At 42.9% G+C, this 19,800-nt stretch overlaps 1 protein-coding gene across 1 annotated transcript in view; it reads right to left on the reverse strand.

The window, feature by feature from the left end:
* Nucleotides 1-19,800, reverse strand: part of PRDM16 (PR/SET domain 16) — a 312,729-nt gene that overhangs the window by 152,656 nt on the left and 140,273 nt on the right. The window contains exon 3 of the mRNA XM_066564049.1: nucleotides 252-302. Within this exon, the coding sequence (XP_066420146.1) occupies nucleotides 252-302 (51 nt within the window). The remainder of the gene's footprint in view (nucleotides 1-251; nucleotides 303-19,800) is intronic.

The raw sequence follows: 19,800 nt of genomic DNA on the forward strand, positions 1-19,800 counted from the left end.
TTGTGTTGTAGCTGAATCAAGGAACACCTCAAACTATTATTTTCTGTTTCATAATGACTGGAATCACAAAAAGACAGGAAAATACGCCAACAGAACCACAACACTTAATCCAAAAAAGCAACAGCAAACACTGGGAAACTTTTACGACGTTATTGCCATCAACACCTCAGTTCAAAAGTGAGGGAAAATCTCCAGATGCATTTCCAAGCCAGGGAATAAAACAACTCCCAGAAGACTGAGCCATGTCCTACCTTTTTTATATTGCCCTCTTGGGAGGTCACCTCGGGATCAGTCAGTATTTGCTGAGGAAAAAAGAGAATAGAAGCAAAATTCAGTTGTGTTGCAGCTGAGAATGGTATAAAATAATAGAAATTCATATTGCTGTAATGATGATGAGGGGGAGCATGAATAAATATTATATTATTGGTAATAATGGCCAAAACTCACAGCTGCACCCAGATGATGTTTGGGAAGTTTGATGGAGGGTTTTCAGCAGAACTGTAATTTAGATTTTATATATATATATATATAAATGAAAATTACAGTTCTGCTGAAAACCCTCCATAATTATATTATAATTATAAACTATAATATAATATATATAAATATTATTATAATTTATAATTATAATGATCAATACTTACAATTATTTTTAAATATCCGATTAATATCTAATTATATAATTCAGTACATTTAATTACATTTAATTAATTTAATTAATATTTAAATGATGTAATTTTTCGATAAATTATTATAATTAATAATTTATATTTCTATCATGATTAATTATAATAATATATATCTATAAAACAACAAACAAAAACAAGCAAAAACCAACCAACCAAAAACAAAACAAAAACCCCCATATTTATTTATTTATTTTACATATTTTTGTTTTTTGCATACATCCTTGGCAAAGTAAGCTGTCTGTAGCATGCTGATTAGTGGAATGGGACCACAATTTTTGTCTATTGACTTAAGGAGCTAGTCCTGCTGAATATACTAAATATGTATATGTATACTAAATATGTATATTCATAAATATATAAATATATAAACAGTGCAGTGATAATATTTGCATAGCTGAGTTATGTGTATTAAAATTAAATAAATAAATAAATAAATAAATAAATAAATATATATATATATATATATATTAAGGTTTTCTGTCACTTCTGTGAATAATTCCCTTGGCTTTGGCAGACAAGGATGGGTGTGGACAACAAGGGCACCAATAGAACAGGCACCTGCAGGATCCAATACTCAATTCTGTTCCAGGGTTGAGTCCCTCTGGAGCAGATCCCGGGATGCTCAGGCCCCCCCAGCGCTCTTTAATTCCCCCTCCAGCCGAGGTGTGGTGGAACAAGTCATTAAATCGCTGCTGTGCTCCACCTCAGATCAGCTCCAGGTCAGCAGGCATTCAGGGAGGTCAAGTACCTCAGCCCTGCATCCCCCTCCAGGGCAAACAGGGACCCGATCCAGCCGGGAATTCCAGCGGCTCCCGGAGCTCTGGGGGGAGCTGGGGGGGCTGAGGTCACACAGACACCCAAGGACACCCAAGGACACCCAAGGACACCCAAGGGCTGGGGTGCTCAGGGGGCTTGGGGCTCCCCCGAGAGCTGGGGGAGGTGGTTTGGCTGCCAAAGAGCGGGAAAAACCTCCAGGAAGAGAGATGGATGTGGAAGGAAATGCAGGTTAAATTGGGGAAGGGATGTTTAGGGAATTTCAGGGAACTTCAGGGAAGTTCAGAGAAGTTCAGAGCAGTTCAGGGAAGCTCAAGGAAGTTCAGGGAACCTTAGGAAAGTTCAGGGAAGCTTAGAGAAGTTCAGGGAAGAGAAGTTCAAGGAAGTTCGGGGAAGGGAAGTTCAAGGAAGTTCAGGGAAGGAGAGGAGAGGAGAGGAGAGGAGAGGAGAGGAGAGGAGAGGAGAGGAGAGGAGAGGAGAGGAGAGGAGAGGAGAGGAGAGGAGAGGAGAGGAGAGGAGAGGAGAGGAGAGGAGAGGAGAGGAGAGGAGAGGAGAGGAGAGGAGAGGAGAGGAGAGGAGAGGAGAGGCTCCAGTGCATTTTAGCAGCTGAGGGTTTGGCACAAAGTTCTGGGCTTGCTTTGGCCATGCCCAGGTGAGCTCGACTGATTTACAAATTTCCAACCCTTTGCCAAATCTCCAGCTCAGCTGCACTAACAAGGGGCTGTGTTTCCATGGGAAGAACCCCAAACCATTCCCTGCTTTACACCAGCTCTAATGGACATTGAAATTGCGGTTTCCAAAGTAGCTGAGAGCAAATAGGATCAAGAGGCAAATCCCAGAGCCATAAAATTCTGTGTTCCCAGCCTGGAACACCCTGACATGACTGGAGTTAAACACCCATCCTGCCTGTCCCAGATGTCACCAAGCTTCCAGGCAGTGCTGACTGCTCCCAGTGTGCTCACCAGGAACCAGCAATCCCCAAAAGCTTTGGAGAATTAGGCCATCAAACTGTCAGAGCTGAAAGAGAAATGCAAAACGACCCCAAAACATCCACGGGGATGAAGCTGCCTCCAAATGAAGACGCCTCCCTGTAATTATTATTGCAAAAAAGCTTTTGGACACAATCAGAGAAGTGTGTGCAGTCAGAGCGTGTAATCCCCACGTCCAGCAGCACCATAAACGTGGAGGGGAAAGAAAACTCCAGTGAAGTGCAAATTGGGATGTGGTGGAGCCCTGTATAAACAGGCTTAAGAGTCAGGAATTCCTGAGTCGGAATGGAGATGCCAACACAAGCTTCCTTTTGTTGGTTTGGACAGAGCTGTGCTCAAGGGGCAAGTTCCTTCTCTCAAACCAATTTTTTTTTCCCTTTTTCAATTCAAAACAGCGGATCTTGAATTTCAACTTTCTTAGAGAACAGAATTTCGGCGGAAATATTTCATCCATGTTCAAAAATGGTGATTTTGCAGAAAATCCTCTGTAGGATCTTGCTGCTCGTTTGGAGTATTTGAAAATAGCTGAGTTTTGGTATTTGGTGAAATCCTTTTTGAGTTCCCACCTATTACAGAGCTTCTGGGGGAAAAACCCCCTCAATGTAATGAAGAATTTTAATTTTGATAGAACCATCTCCACACTCAAACTATCAGAACATGGACAATTGGTGGTGAACATGCTGGGGGTGCTGCACTGCCTTGATGGTCTTCAAGGTCTTTTCCAACTTTTTAATAATTCTGGGATTCTATGGGTGAAAAGGCATTTTGGCAGTAGTGGTTGAGATTAAATATTTCATCCTTTCTTTACACCTGATTAAAAAAAAAATACGTCCAAGGTGTTATTGTGGGCTGAGCTCTACCACATCCCAATGTCCTGAATGTCCCATTTTCCCACTCCAGCTGTGGGATGGCAGCTTGGGTTGGTGTTGGCACCATCCACGAGAGGTGTCTGTGGAGGAGCGGAGGCCAGAATTCCAAACCTCCCCTTGCCCAGCCACGGCCAGGGCTCTGAATGAACCTTCAGAAACCTTTCTGGGGGCTGGAGGGAAGCTCAGAATTGTCCTGCTGCATTCCCAGTGTGGATTAAACACCTGTGCGACCACACAGCAACCCAGCAGACGTACCAGGTGCCATGGAGCAGAGCCCATCCCGAAATTCCACCCTCCATGGCACATGGGAAGGGGGTGATGCAACACCAAGGTGTCCACATCACCTCCTGCTTAAAGGAGAGAGGCAGAACCAGGCAAAGCAAGCCCCAGGTGTGAGGTTTATTAAGAAGAATAAAAGGATACTTTTTGAAAATCTGCTCATTGGGTAATTTTAGGGTAAACTCAAAATTTAGGGTAAATTTAATTGGGTAAATTTAGCCCAGTCTGGGCTTCATCTCATGCAAATGCCACGAGACCAAATACAGAGCTGGACGTGTGCAGTGGGCTGCACTCCTGCTCTTAGCACAGATGTTCCTGAATGTGCTCAGGATTTACAACACATGCTTTTTCTATCAACTGATCTGTTGATTTTAGCCAGGGGAAAGACAACATGTCAGCAGCAGCCACGTCAGGAGAGCCTGTGCCTTGGGCCTGGGCTGGAGGGGGATTTCTCTGCCTTTCTTTGCTTCCCTGGGCTCAGGGAATTGGTGGCACCCAGCAATTGGTGGCAATTCCCACCAGGAATTGGTGGCACCCAGCAATTGGTGGCAATTCCCACCAGGAATTGGTGGCACCCAGCAATTGGTGACAATTCCCACCAGGGATTGGTGGCACCCAGCAATTCCCACCAGGAATTGGTGGCACCCAGCAATTGGTGGCAATTCCCACCAGGGATTGGTGGCACCAGGATCCTGCCCCAGACACCCCAGTCAGGGATGTGCTAGAATTTTTACAGAGCCCCCTGAGTGTACACTAAACATGTCAGGGAACACCATGTGATTCTTTTTGAAAAACAGTTTACAAGCTGGCATTCTCCAGCTGCAGTTAACCCTAATTTGATTACATTACTGGGACAGATCACAATGAGCTTATGTAAATAGTAACATTATCCATTCATTCCCCCAGCTCAGATAAATTGTCATTTAGGGGGGGAAAAAAAAAAAACCAACCCAACCTTCAATAGGCATTCAGCAGGGCATGGTGCATCCAGCCAACTTTGAGGGTGGCAGACTGGAACCTGCCCCTGCTGCATCTCGGGATTATCCCTCTAAAATCTGGATTTTAAAGGGGTATTTCCACATCTGCTCTGAGCTGGAAGGAGAAGAGGATGCCCAGTAATTGCACAGAAGTCAGGAGGCAGATGACAGCCCTGCTTTCAATGACTTGCTCTTTACTATCATCTGATTTTTCAGGAGGAGCTGAGTGCACCACTGATGGCATCGGTGATGCTCACAGGTGAGTGAGCACTTTGGGGTTTCAGCCACTGCCTGGGCACCTGCCCTTGGTGCAGGGCACTGGTCCTGCCTGCTCAGGGCATTGGGGATGTCCCTTCCAGCCCTGGGACCTGGGCTGTGCCACCTGCACCACCTCAGATCTGGTTCAGAAAAAGAGCGAGGAAACTCCCATTTTGCCTTAAATCAGCCTAGTGATCCTGACTGGCACACAGGCTCACAGGAATGCTGCAGGTGAAAGCAGAGGCTGTGGCCCTGCTGTGCCCAGTTTGTGCTGCTCACAGCTGGGCTCATGGCAGAGTTATTCTGCTTGTCTGTGATGTGGTGCCCCTTTGTCTGCACGGACACAGGGACTGCAGAGCAAACAGCTCCTTCCAGCAGCCTCTTGTGGCTTTAAAAAATGTCTCAGGTCAGAAAATCACAGAATATCCTGAGCTGGAAGGACCCAGCAGGGCCACCCCAAAAATCCCAGGCTGTGCCTGGAGCTCTGGCTCTCACACACATCAGAGCAGCACAGCAGCCCTGGAACCTGGCAGAGCTCACTCCAGCCCCAAGCAGGACCCAGCACCTCCAGGACTGAGTGATTTCTGAGCAGGTTAAACCATCCAGACAGCACTGGGAGCGCCTCTCCTGTCCCACACCTCACCTCCTCCCTGCTCCTCTCCTCCACCCCAGCTCAGGAGACCACGCTGTTATTAACCTACAAATCTTGCTCTTCATAGTTCCCATTAATTATTCCCTTAAAAGTTTTACCCTGCCAAGTCCTGAGTGGGCTGGCCCTGGCCCAGTCACGTATTTAGGCAAGAAGTACCAGTGAAATGAGCAGAACCAGGAATGTCTCCACACCTAAGTGCTGTTCTGGCCATAGGCCAGGAGCACAAAGCACCTTGTGGGACCCAGCCCTGGCACAGAGCACCAGAACCCACAGCAGATATTCCAAAGGGAAGGGAATCCTTTATAATTTTATATCAATTATCATACAATCCCAGACTGCTTTGGGTTGGAAGGGGCCTCAAAGATGAATTTTTTTCCATCTCCTGCCATGGACAGGGACATCTTCCACTGCCCACCCTGGCCTTGGACACTTCCTTGGACACTTCCAGGTATCCAGGGGCAGCCACAGCTCCTCTAGGCACCCTGTGCCAGGGCCTCCCCACACTCACAGCCAGAAATTCCTTCCCCATTTCCCACCTAAACTTCCCCTCTTGCAGTTTGGACCATTCCCCCTGTCCTTGCCCCTCCAGCCTCTCCCCTTCTTTGCTGTGGGACACCTTCCCTAATTGAGAAGACCCCAATTAGGTCACCCCAAAGCTCCTCTTCTCCAAGACCTTCATATATATATTTAAATATATATATTCAAACACACCAACAACCCACAGAGCCACAGCACTGATGTGCATCTGTAGGAAAACCAGATATGGGAAAAAAACCCACAGAAAACCATTTCAGCACTTAAACATTCAGTCTTTCAGCCCTATTGTTAAAATACAGGGGTTTTATAGCATTTTCTGGCCAACAATTTACCAAAATCTTCCATTTTTTTTCCTATAGTAAGCAAATCTTTGAGCCCTATTAACTCAAGGAAATTTTCAATATCCTGCCTTGGGAATTTGAAGTGAATGTGCCTGGAATTGAGAGGGAAGGGAGGAAAGCTCTTCTCTGAGGGGAAGAATTTCCTCTCCTTGCTGCTGAGGGAAGGAGGATGAAGAGCACAGCTCTGACTGGCAAGGAACAAACCACAGGCTGAAAGGAGTGGAAAGAATAAAAAACCATTCAGTGCTAAGGGCAACCCCAGCACAATTGGGAACACTGGGGAGCAGCCAAGCTGTGGTTTGTGGCCCAGGAACAGCCCTGCAAAGCCCTGCCACTCCATTTTATAACCATTTATTTTTCAGCTGGAAGCCTGGTGCTGCAGGAAAAATGTGTGGAATTAGGAGGGACCCACGGCACAGGATTTCTGGAGATCTGCTGCAGGGAACACCTCTGCGCTTGCTCATGTCCTTTGTGGAGCCCTCCCTGTTCTCTGAATCCCAGGGGAACGAAATGCACTTTGCGGAGGCGACTCAGGGCAGGCTGCTCCAAGTGGGGTTCAAAGGAAAGGAACATCCTAAATCATCCTTTAGTACGGAACAATTGTTTGTACCCACAGACCAAACCTCAGGGAAATGTCAGGGGGGAGGTAATGTGAAGGAAAATGGATGTTTAAGAACAAAGACTTGGAGGAAGAACACAAACCTGTGATCTCCATGCATATCACAATTTTATCACTGATTTCAAAGAACACAAACCCGTGATCTCCATGCATATCACAACTTTATCACTGATTTTTCAAGACATAACTCCTCCATGCCATTGGGATGGAGTTCACTGCAGCTACCAGGGAACACCTCTGCACTTGCTCACGTCCTCTGTGGAACCCTCCCTGTTCTCTGAATCCCAGGAGAACAAAATGCACTTTGCAGAGGTGACTCAGGGCAGTGGGGTTCAAGAGAAAGGAACATCCTAAATCATCCTTTAGTATGAAATAATTGTTTGTACCCACAGACCGAACGTCAGGGAAATGTCAGGGAGAAAAATGGACGGTCAAGAACAAAGACTTGGAGAAACCCGTGATCTCCATGTGTATCACAACTTTTATCACTGATTTGAAAGAGCACAAACCTGTGATTTCCATATATATCATAACTTTTATCATTGATTTTTCAAGACATAACTCCTCCATGCCATTGGGATGGAGTGGGGTTCAAAAGAAAGGAACATCCTAAATCATCCTTTAGTATGAAATAATTGTTTGTACCCACAGACCGAACGTCAGGGAAATGTCAGGGAGAAAAATGGATGTTCAAGAATAAACCTGGAGGAAGAACACAAACCTGTGATCTCCATACATATCACAATTTTATCACTGATTTTTCAAGACATAACTCCTCCATGCCATTGGGATGGAGTTAACTGCAGCTACCAGGAAGTCAAACAGGATCTAATGGAGGGAATTTGCAGTGACTTCAAGGAGCTGAGGACTCGAAAGCTCCAGCCAAGACAAATACGAGAGGGGACTGATTAGGAAATGTCACCCTTCCTCCTGCCAAGCACTCAGGGCTGGTGATAGGAGAGCATTAAATATAATCTCGCAGTCTTTAGGGGCTCTTTGATTTTATATTGCATTCTTATCAGCTTCTAAAAGTCCAGTGTTAATGAGTATGAGAAACTCACTCGGTAGTTTGGCAGTTTTGCTGAAATCAAATGGAGTTCATTCAGTCCTGGCCTGTGGATCCAGCTGGAGATGCCTTTCCCTTTCCTAAGGAGCCTCTGGCTGCTCTTTTTCTCCATCCCAGCAATCCAACATCACCTTTAGAAGCAGATCTTCGTGACCACCATTAGGAAAAAATAGGTTTTACCAATAATCAGAATTATCCCATCCCTGGAAGTGTTGAGGAATGAAGCTCTGAGCAATCTGAGCTAGTGGGAGCTGTCCCTGCCCATAGGGGTGGGAAAAGAGGAGATTTAAGGTTCCTCCCAACCCAAACCATCCTGGGATTCTATGGATGAGGCTTTAAAGGACCCAGAAGCAGAGGTGAAACATTTCCACTGTAAAAATTCCCCCAGTGCAGCCCCTTTGCCCTAACAGCAGAGCAAGTCCCAATTAACAACACAAACCTCCAAGTCAGGTATTTAGCTCACTTTCTCCCAGAAAAAAATATGTGTAACAGTACATATGAGGGAAAAAAAGTTAAAATTAATTATGATTTTCTTTTTAAAACCCCCTTGCGGGTATTACCTCCAACTCCCTTTCTCCCAAAGAGAAATTCCATCCTAAAACTGAATTCTGGAAAGATTAAAGAGACACTACTCACACTGAGTAGTGTGTGTAGTCTGAGGATTAAAACAGAAGTTGCAAGGATTCAATTGTATCTGATTTACTCAGTTTGTTCATTCTCCAACCTGAAACCTGCCTGGCACAGACTGTTGTGCTAAATAAATTCAATAAAACATGAGATTTTTGGACACAAGGGGCTTTTGCAGTGCAAAGCAGCCACATCTCCACTGTAAGCACAGAGGAAACAGCAGTGGAGTGGAAGTTTAAGGTCATCAGCTCTAAATTCTGTCTGCCACAGGCCCACATTGCACAATCACTTAATGTAGCCAGAGCTATTTGTTACCCCAGCAAAAAATCATCTTGAGGAGTGAAGTGCAATGTTTTGGTTTTAACAGATAAAGCCAGGCTGTTTGTGGGGATGTAAATGGATTGGATGGTTAAATTCATCCATGAGCCATCCATCTTTTGTCCTCGACCCTTTTTAGTTATAAAAATGACCTTGGTATTGACAGAAGAATATAAACGAACTCCCCCTGCAGTTCATCTATTGATCCCCCCTTTGCTCAGCTGATCACTAATAATCATAAGTGAATAAAGAGGGGCTGTGCATCATCCCCCTGCTGGAATTCAGGACATCCCTCTGGCTGTCCTGCATTGCCCAAACTCCTGCCAGGGGGCTCAGAGACCCTGGCACAGAGCCCAGGACACACCTGTGACTTTGATTATGGCCCATGGAGCAAATTACCAACATTATAAGAGGATCTGCAAGCCACAAAAGTCTAAGCAGAATAATAATCAGTTTGTCACGGGGTGAAAAATAGATTTTTTGGGGTTTTTAGAATGGGGGTTCAGGGAGTAAGATGGAGGAATCTGGGCATGTCCAGCCTTTCTCCTTCCTCTTCTTGGCCTCCATCTTCTGCTGTGATGGTGGCACTTTTGGGTTGGTTTAGAGCAGAAGCTCACTGTCTAACATAGGTGATGGGTATTGGGAAGGAATTGTAAACATTGTACAGGTAGTTTTTAGTAGCGGACCTCGGCAGGAAAGGAGAAAGAATTTTATAGACAAGAAACAATAAATAACCTTGAGACCAAAAACTGAAGAGTTCTGACTCCTTCTCTGACCACCAGGCTGGGAAAAGAGGCTGCCTTGGAGGTGCTCAAGTGCCTTTTTTGGGGGGGAAGGTGGGAATATTCCAGGCTCCTTCACCAGGATGAGCTTTTCCAAAAGGAAAAGAAGACACTGACCTGTGCAGCCACCACAGGAGCCTCTCCCAGGGGCCTTGAGGGAACTTTACATCACTTAACTCTCATTTAATTTAGCAAATAAACTAAAAGCTGCAGATTGAAGAGCCTGGGCTCTGAGCAGGAGGGGAATTCCCTGTGCTGGGCTGTTTCTTTTCCATGCTAAGCACAGGGAACAGCTTTGCTGTTGTGTGTGCCACTCTCTCCCCCTTGTCCTGAAGCTGCTCAGAGATGGAGAAAGGATTTACTTCGAGGTGGAAAGTGGATTTAGGGAGGAACTCCCTGTAGCACCACTCTGTGCAGGCAAAGAGAACAAGAGAGGGACAGAACAGCATTTTGCCTCCCTTTATTCAGAATTGATATTGAGCAAATGATGATCTCTAGAAAGAGAAGTTAGTGGGGAATTATTCCATAATGATTCCCCATATATTATTTATTATTTTTATTAATAAAATTATATAAATATATTAAAAAAGTACATATCAATAATATATAAATACATAATAAATATATAAATATATATTATATGCATATAAATATAAATGTATATTTGTATTACATTTATATTATGTAAATTAATATATATTTATATACAATATAAATATATTATATATTTAAATAATATACATTAAATATATCATATTTTAATATATTATATATAATGTAGATATATAAATAATATATAGATATATAATAATAAATATATAAATATATATCATATATTAAATATGTTATATATTATATAATATACTACATATAATATATATATTATATGTAATATATAAAATAATATATAATATATAACAATACATTCAGAATTTATTATTAATAATAATAATGAAACTTCAGACACCAACACAATCAGCTTTTTCTTGGGAAGGCACACAGAGCTGTTTTATCTCAATTGATAGGGCTGCCAGGTGAGCTCCCTTTTAAGAGCTGTAGAAACAATCTCAGACAGGACTGGATAATATTATGCTTGGAATGATAATATTGTGTTTGGAAAAGGTCAATATTTTATTTAATCAGGCAGACAGAGAGTGGGTGGCAATTTCAAGGCATTTTCTTGAGACTGGAATTCAGGGAGTCCCAATGGAAAAAAGGTTTTGCTTTTTTTCCCCCTTGGGTTTTGGGTGACTGGAACCCCCTGATGAGAGGTGAAGGATGCGCTGAGAGCTCCTGAGATGAGGGAATGTGGAGATTTTAGCTCATGATGATCCCTAAAAACTGCAGAAGTGCCACGGGCACTTCTCCATTCCTGACAGATGAGGTGGGAGACATCCACCTCAGAAACTCAAACCTGCCGCTTTCCTCTTCCAAAACAGCGCCAGGGAGACACCAAACACGGATCAATCCTCCTCAGCTGTCCCCAGGGCCACCCCAACAGCTCCTCTGGGTCACCCACTGTCCTGGAGGTAAATAAATTCTGGTCTTGGAATCTCTGCACAAGGTTTTCCCGAATGGTACAGAATGGCCAAGAGATTCTTTTTAAAAATTCCATCATTATCCTTTGTAAATTAGTAAAATTCCATTGTTATCCTTAGCAAATAACTCCAGTTATTTGCTGTTGGAGTTAAACTGGGTTCTACATTTGGAGCTTCTTCAGAACAGCACCAGAAGAAAAAGAAAAAAAATCCTTTTTTTTTTTTTAATTTTTCATTAAAGCTTTTGAAGAGCACACACAGCCTGTATTGTTACCCAACACTCCAAGCAAGTTCTGAGGGAAATCTTGGGAGATCCAGCCCCGAGCATTGATTACAAGGAGTTTTTAATCTTGTGCCAAGAGGAACATTGAGGTTATAAGATGGCTCCACAGCCATCTTGCCAAATAGCACAAATGTTTACATCTTCCAAACTACCACCAATAGATCATAGACAAAGAAATGTCCATAATGTACCCAGCTGCTGGAAACAAAATGTATTTAAGCCACTGAAGAGGGTTTAATGAAGTAAAGCATTTTTGTAACTGCCAGCTCAAAGTAAATAATCACTGATGTGAGCAGAGTTAAGAGATCCTGACTGGCCAAATAATCTCAATGTGCCATCGAGGAAGCTGCTGCTTTGTGGGAATAACATAACAGCACTTGAACATTCTCATAAACTTGGGGCTTGTCTTCCTCAACACCCTGCACCTCCTGGGACTGGGGAAGTGCAAAGGGAACTTTCCAGCACGTGCAGAATCAAAGTACAAAAGGTTTAATTCACTCTGAAAGTCTGAGCTGTTTAAAGCTCAAAATAGGCAAAAAGAAAAGGTGAAATACCTGCTTGGAGTGATGCATAAATGCAGGAAATAGATTTTAGAGAATTCTTAAAGTTTAACAAAAAGATCACATAGTATACATCTGTATGCAAACTTTGAGAGAAAAAATAATTACTTAGAAACGCTGTAGAATAAGACAGACATTATTGAGAGAAATAGAACTAAAAACAAGTTTCAAAAAATAGCCTTACAAATAAGACCAGACTCTTTAAAGAAATAGAACTATGAAAGATCCATTGCAGTATCAAAGTACAAAAGGTTTAATTCCCTCTGAAAGTCTGAGCTGTTTAAAGCTCAAAACAGGCAAAAAGAAAAGGTGAAATGCCTGCTTGGAGTGATGCTTAAATGTAGGAAATAGATTTTAGAGAATTCTTAAAGTTTAACAAGAAGATCACTTAGCATACATCTGTATGCACATTTTGAGGGAAAAAATAATTACTTAGAAATGCTGTAGAATAAGACAGACATTATTAAGAGAGAAATAGAACTAAAGTTTCAAAAAATAGCCTTACAAATAAGACCAGACACTTTAAAGAAATAGAACTATGAAAGATCCATTGCAGTGTCTCTACATCAGAATCACATCTCTAAAGCAGAAAAAACCCCACCTAATCTGACACATAAAGAGCACCTGATTCAAACTAATACAGACAATTCTTTTGGGGTTTTTGGGGAAGAATTCGCTCCATAACTCTGCACTTCAAACCTTTGGGGTTTTCGCATTCCTGGAAGCCTTCCAGGGAGGGTGAGCACAGCCAGGGGCTCTCCCCACCCAGCCCATGCCTTCAGTGCTTTCATTTATCTGATTTATCCAGGCTCTGCCCTGGACGTTGTCCTGCAGGTATGGGAACATTTCTGCAGGAGAAAAGGAACATTTCCATCCCTTTTCCCCTCTGTCCAGACAATCTGTGTAACTCCTACACTGTTTCCCACCTTTGAGGATGCACAATGACCTGAGCAGGTGAGCACAAACCACAAGGACAACCAAAGGAGGAACAACCCAGCCTCACTTTTGGTTTTTACTTTTGCACACGTGAAAAACAAAAAAAAAAAAAAACAACCCTGATATTCTGTATATTCTGTAGAGGGAGACCTGGCCCTGCAGATTTTCTGTCCTAAATCACTTAAAAAGAACACACCAAGCAGCATTTGCAACATCATCTCACGAGCCATAACAGCAGAATTCAGGTTTCAGGGATGAGAGTTACTTGCACTTATTTCTCACAGGTTTCCTGCAGTCTGCTTGAATATGAATCTGACTGCTTTGCTTTTTTTCCTGCAGAATATAAAACCCCTTTTCCTTGCACCACATAATTGTGTTCCATGGCAGAAGTGGCATCCATCATTGCCCCGCTGTCCCCTGCCTAAAAGATAAAACATCCACAGGGTAATAAATGTCAAACTACGATTATTGATGCTTTCAATTAAATTGATTATCTATTTGAGGTGCAGAGCAGGGTGATTTATTGCTGTCTCTTTAGGTTGCACTTGGCACAACAGCAAGGTGGGTGAGCCTTTGGATTGTTTCCATGGATTTTCTATTAAATCTGATTTTCCAGAGGTGCCTCACGACCACTCCAGTGCTGGGTGAGCTGAAATGGCACCAAATCCAGGTGGGAACATCCTGGGTTTTGTTATCTCCAGGAGCTTGGGAAGCAAGAGGGGAAAATAGGAAATGAAAACTTTCAAGTGTGGAAGCACAGGAGATGCCCTTGATTTAAATCCCTCATTCCCAAATTTGCATTTGCAGACTGAATCAAACCAAATCTGTGCCTAATCTGGAGCTGTGCTGAGTTTAGATCTTGGGAAACGATAGGGGAAATTAGGAAATTAAAACTTTGAAGTGTGGAAGGAGAGGAGATGCCCTCGATTTACACCCCTCATTGCTAAACTTGCATTTGCAGACTGAATCAAACAAAACCTGTGCATAATCTGGAGCTGTGTGAGCTCTCCCCAGCCCGGCAGAGATGAGATGAGATGAGATGACCTTCGGCTCGTCACTGCATTGTGTTTTTATTCGTTTCAGATAACAGGAGCTATAAAATTCAAAGCCATTTGCTCCCCAATGATAATCAGCAGCTGCTTCACAAACAAGGCTCTTTTTGTGGTGCCACGGGGTGACCTTTATCTGATCATTCCCTTAGAGAAATGCCTTTTGTGGCTGGGCAAGCCAGGAGCACCTTCCACTGGTTCTCCAGAGCACAGCACACTTTGGCTCTGCCTGCTCCAAAAACGCAAATCTGGCTCAGACTCAGGCACAGCCTCAGCCAGCAATGCTTGTTTTGGGAAGTGCCAGAAATCAGCAGGAGAAAATGATGATTCTCTTAATGTGCTGCTCTGCCAGCAGGTAGATTTAGAGAATTTCAGTAAAAAAACTCAAGGGAAGGGAAGGGAAGGGAAGGGAAGGGAAGGGAAGGAAAGGAAAGGAAAGGAAAGGAAAGGAAAGGAAAGGAAAGGAAAGGAAAGGAAAGGAAAGGAAAGGAAAGGAAAGGTAAAAGAATCAGTGGGGAAATGAAAATCAGCACTGATTTTGAATTTGGGATACTCCAATTTTCCCCATTGTTGCCCACATCTGACATTTCCAAGCCCTGGGGAAGCTCTGTGGCAGAAAACCTTGTGGTTGAACTTCCCAGGCAATGCCTGACCAAGTTTCCCACCATTTTTTATCAGGAGCACCAGGACAAAAGCCCAGCTGGGACATAAAGGAGGAAGATGATTCTGCCTGAGATACCTTGGGAAATAAGTGAATGCAAGAGATAAACAGTGAGCATGGAAAAAGAGGATTTCCATCCCAACTTTACAGACCAGACAGAGGTGAGTAATTAGGTGAGGTGCCCAAATCACTCTGGAATTTAGAAATTGACTTTCAAGCTCCTTAGACCTAATCTTAACCACAAGGCTGTCAGTCCTGCTCAGATGCAAACACCTTTGACCCCACTAAGCTCAGAATTACTCTCACATCCACTCAGACTTTGAAGCCTGGCTTATCTCACAGCAGTGTAACTGTCCCCATCACCAGAACAGGCCTAAAAACAAACAATCAAGGGAGGATGTTGTGTTTGCAGGTGCCTCGACGTTGGAAGGAAGGAAGGAATGAATCTGACTCCGTGTTCTTAGAAGGCTAATTCATAATTTTATTATATTATAATTATTATATTATATTATATTATATTATATTATATTATATTATATTATATTATATTATATTATATATTGTTATATGTTATATTAATATATATAATAAAAAGTCACAAAAAATGACCAATAAAATAAAATAAAATATAAAATTAAATAGAATTTAAAACAAAAAATTCAAATAAAAATAAAAATTAAAAAATTAAAAAACATAAAATAAAATAAAATAAAATAAAACAAAATAAAATAAAATATTAAATAAAATTTAAAATAATTATTAAAATAAAAATAAATAAAATAAAATAAATAAAATAAAATAAAATAAAATAAAATAAAATAAAATAAAATAAAAGGCAGGAAACCCCATAGGATGGAAGGCAATGACTTCCCTCCCTAGCCCACATCCCAAATGCAGGAAACAAATTCCAAGTGAGCCTCTGTGGTGAGCAGCTGCCAGAATGTGCCCATTGTGGAGGGAGCAGCATGTCCAGGTGGAGGTGTTTGTTCATGTAAACTGCCTGGCCAGTTTCCAGCCCCCCAGGTGCCCAGGAGGAGCTCAGGGGTGCAGGAGGAACTCGGTGCTCAGGCTCCTGCCATGAGCTGTGACCATGTCTGCATCCCTGCATCACCCTCAGCTCCACCTGGAGCCCGAGCGTGAAATGAAAAATGACCAAGTGACTCAAGGCAGCTTGGGTTTGATTTCAGTGGCTTGAGGAAGAAGCCACTGAAATCCAACCCAAATTCCTTCATCCTGAACAACTCCTGAGCCACGGGTGTCCCTCCCTTCAGCACAAACTCTCTCTCCACCAAAGCCCTGAGCACCGCCTGCTCCTTGTTCCTTGGACAGCAGCACAATGATCAAAAATAAATTAAAAAAAAAAAAAAGGGAAAAATATTTTTTGCTGCTTCCCATCCAGTTTTCTGCATAAAAGTCTTTTTCAAAATGCACAGGGCAGAGTTCTGCCCCGGAACAGGCAAAGAAAAGGGAAACTGAGCTGGAGGCAGCTGTGGTCACTTACTCATCCAAGCATGATGGCTCACAGATCATCCCACCCAGCCCCAACAAAAACTTCCTAAATCATCCCCAGAGTTTGAATCACTCTCTCCCTTCCTTTTCTTCCTGTACTAGAGACCCAAATGTGCCTTTTCACAGGAAAATCACCACTGGAATCACTGGCAGGCTGGGGCTCCCTGCCCTGGCAGCAGCAGCCTGACAGGCAGGTCTCAAAAAGGAAACAGATATTTGGCTTTTCAGCCTGTAACATTCAAACCTGGCACCCAAAATAAAGTGGTTTTTTCTCTCTCCTTCCCTTCACACCCAGCACAGTTTCCATACCATGAATCCCTGCCTGATGAGGTTTTCACATGAATGAAGAAGCCAGGAGCTGATTCCTCAAAGCACCATCTCCACTCTTTGACAAAAACAAACCATGCCACTCATACCTCAGAGTTATCAGACTCAAGACAAGCTCCCTTTCTCCCCTTTTTAACAGGGCCAGGTTGGAAATGTCACTGTGTTATCAGGGCAGCTGCTCAGCTATCAGCAGCGGCCGTGCCATGCGGGAGCCCAGCAGGGATCTGCTCTGGTTAATGCTCAGGAAACGCAGGGCAGGTTTTAAGAAGGATGCAGAGGATGTAATGGAGCCTCTAATGTGTTTGGGTTTCTCCAGTGGAATCCAGTTTTATCAGGAAACAAAGGTCCTGGTGGGATTATCAGCAGAAAGAAAGCCAGGAGCTGTCTGGTTTGGGAGGGGAGGTTGTGCCAAGGTGCTTCCTCCCAGAAAACCTCCTCCAACAAATCATGTGGGATTCTGTGGGATTTGCAGCACAAGGAAGTGTTTCCCTGATGCTGATTCCCTGGGGAAAGGAAGGAGAAGTCCCAAGGACACTGAAATGCAAGAAGAAGCGGCAAAACTTAAATGTTATTATTTGCAAGTGGCTCATTAAGAAACCAACAAAGCTCATCCCTGTTCCCCATCCTGTTGGAAGCCAGGAAATTCCTCTGGCTGCCCTGGAGGACTTGGGAACCAGTCAGGGGGCTCAGAGACCCTGGCACAGAGCCCCAGACCCCTGTGCCTTTGATTTAGCCCTTGGAAAAAACAATCACCAACCTTTATATGAAGAATTACAAGTCAAGAAAGTTTAAGTAGAATGACAGTGAATTTATCACAGGGTGAAAAAATAGATTTTTGGGGTTTTTAGAATGGGGGTTCAGGAGGCAAGATGGAGGAATCTGGGCGTGTCCAGCCTTTCTCCTTCTTCTTCTTGGCCTCCATCTTCTGCTGTGATGTTGGCACTTTTGGGTTGGTTTAGAGTAGAAGCTCAGTGTCTAACACAGGTGATAGGTATTGGGAAGGAATTGTAAATATTGTACAGGTAGTTTTTAGTATAAAAAGATAACACCAGAGTGCCTCTGTCTGACCTGCTGAGCAGACCTTGGCAGGGCAGGAGAAAGAATTTTATAGATAAGAAACAATAAACAACCTTGAGACTGAGAACTGAAGAGCTCTGACTCCTCCTTCGACTGCCAGGCTGGGAGAAGAGACTTTGTGACACACCTTGGGGTCCCTGTGAGCAGCAGAGATCCCGAGACCATCCAAGTGCTGCCCGTCCCAAGGGATCAAACAGCATCCAAAGCTTTCCCTTCCCACCTCCAATATCCCTGCTCCACCCCCTCGTCACTCCTCACAACACACCATGAGAGCAGGAGGGGCTCAAAGTGTCACAAACTTTGTCACAGGCGGATAAGAAGGTTGGAATTGAGAAAGCAGTAAGATTTGTGGGCTTGATCCTTATCTTGTTGGTTTGGGGGTTTTTAAAATACCTGATTAATAGAACAATTATAATAGTTAATAACTTTATAATATTAACAATTATAATAGTTAATATTATAAAGATATAATATCATAATATATATAATATATAATATATATAATATATATTATATAATATATAATATATATGTATATCTATTATATATATTATATATGTATATATAATAGATAATGTATGTAATATATATAATTAACAATTATAATAGTTTATATATATAGTTATATATATGTAGCAATATATATAATATATAGTATATATATTATATATAGTTAATTATATAGAACTATATATAATTAACAATTATAATAGTTAATATTATAAAGTTATAATATTCCAATATATATAATATTAGCATATAAATCATAGTTATTAACGATAATAACTTTATAATATCAACAATTATAATAGTTAATAAAGTTATAGTTAATAACTATAAATAGTTAATATTATAGATTATAATAGTTAATACTATAAATATAATAGTTAAATGTTATAATAGTATAATTTTATAAATATAATAGTTAAATTCAAGTTAAATTCAAATACCAGCCTGTCTGTCAATGCCAACATCCTGGTCAAGGGATTTCAATCCTCTCAAAGCAGTGCTTGGGTTCAAGGGCTCTTGATGAGGCCATGAAATAAACATGGCCCAGGTGTCACAAACAGGGAGCAACAACAAAAACCACAGATTTTTCCTTTGCCTTCCAGAGCATTGTCACCCTCCAGAAATCAGGGTTCCACATTCTGCCACATTCTGGCAGCTGCTCACCACAGAGGCTCACTTGGAATTTGTTTCCTGCATCTGGGATGTGGGCTAGGGAGGGAAATCAGTGCCTTCCATCCCATGGGCTTTCCTGCCTTTTATTTTATATTTTATTTTATTTTATTTTATTTTACTTTACTTTATTTTATTTTATGGTCACAGAGGGATTGGGCGTCTTAGTGGTTCCCCAGAGGATCTCTGGGGGTCTCAGTGGTTCCCTAGATGCTCTCAGAGGGACTGGGGGTCTCAGTGGGCACCCCAGATGATTTTTGGGGGTCTCAGTGGGTTCTCTAGATGATCTCAGGGGGACTGGGGGTCTCAGTGGTTCCCCAGATGATCTCAGAGGGATTGGGGGTCTCACTGGGTTCACCAGAAGATCTCAGGGGGACTGGGGGTCTCAGTGGGTTCCCCAGATGATCTCTGTGGGCCTCAGTGGTTCCCCAGAGGATCTTAGAGGGATTTGGGGCCTCAGTGGGTTCCCCACAGGATCTCAGAGGAATTGGGGGTCTCAGTGGCCCCAGCTGATCTCTGTGGGCCTCAGGGGTTCCCCAGAGGATCTCAGAGGAATTTGGGGTCTCAGTGGTTCCCCAGATGATCTCAGGGAGTCTCAGTGGTTCCCCAGATGATCTCAGAGGGATCTGGGGCCTCAGTGGTTCCCCAGATGATCTCTGTGGGCCTCAGTGGTTCCCCAGATGGTCACAGAGGGATTTGGGGCCTCAGTGTGTTCCCCAGAGGATCTTAGAGGGATTTGGGGTCTCAGTGGGTTCCCCAGATGACCCCAGAGGGATTTGGGGCCTCAGTGGTTCCCCAGCTGATCTCTGTGGGCCTCAGTGGTTCCCCAGATGGTCACAGAGGGATTTGGGGCCTCAGTGGGTTCCCCAGAGGATCTTAGAGGGATTTGGGGCCTCACTGGTTC

This window comes from Molothrus aeneus, chromosome 21 (genome assembly GCF_037042795.1).
Source record: "Molothrus aeneus isolate 106 chromosome 21, BPBGC_Maene_1.0, whole genome shotgun sequence".
NCBI lineage: Eukaryota > Metazoa > Chordata > Aves > Passeriformes > Icteridae > Molothrus > Molothrus aeneus.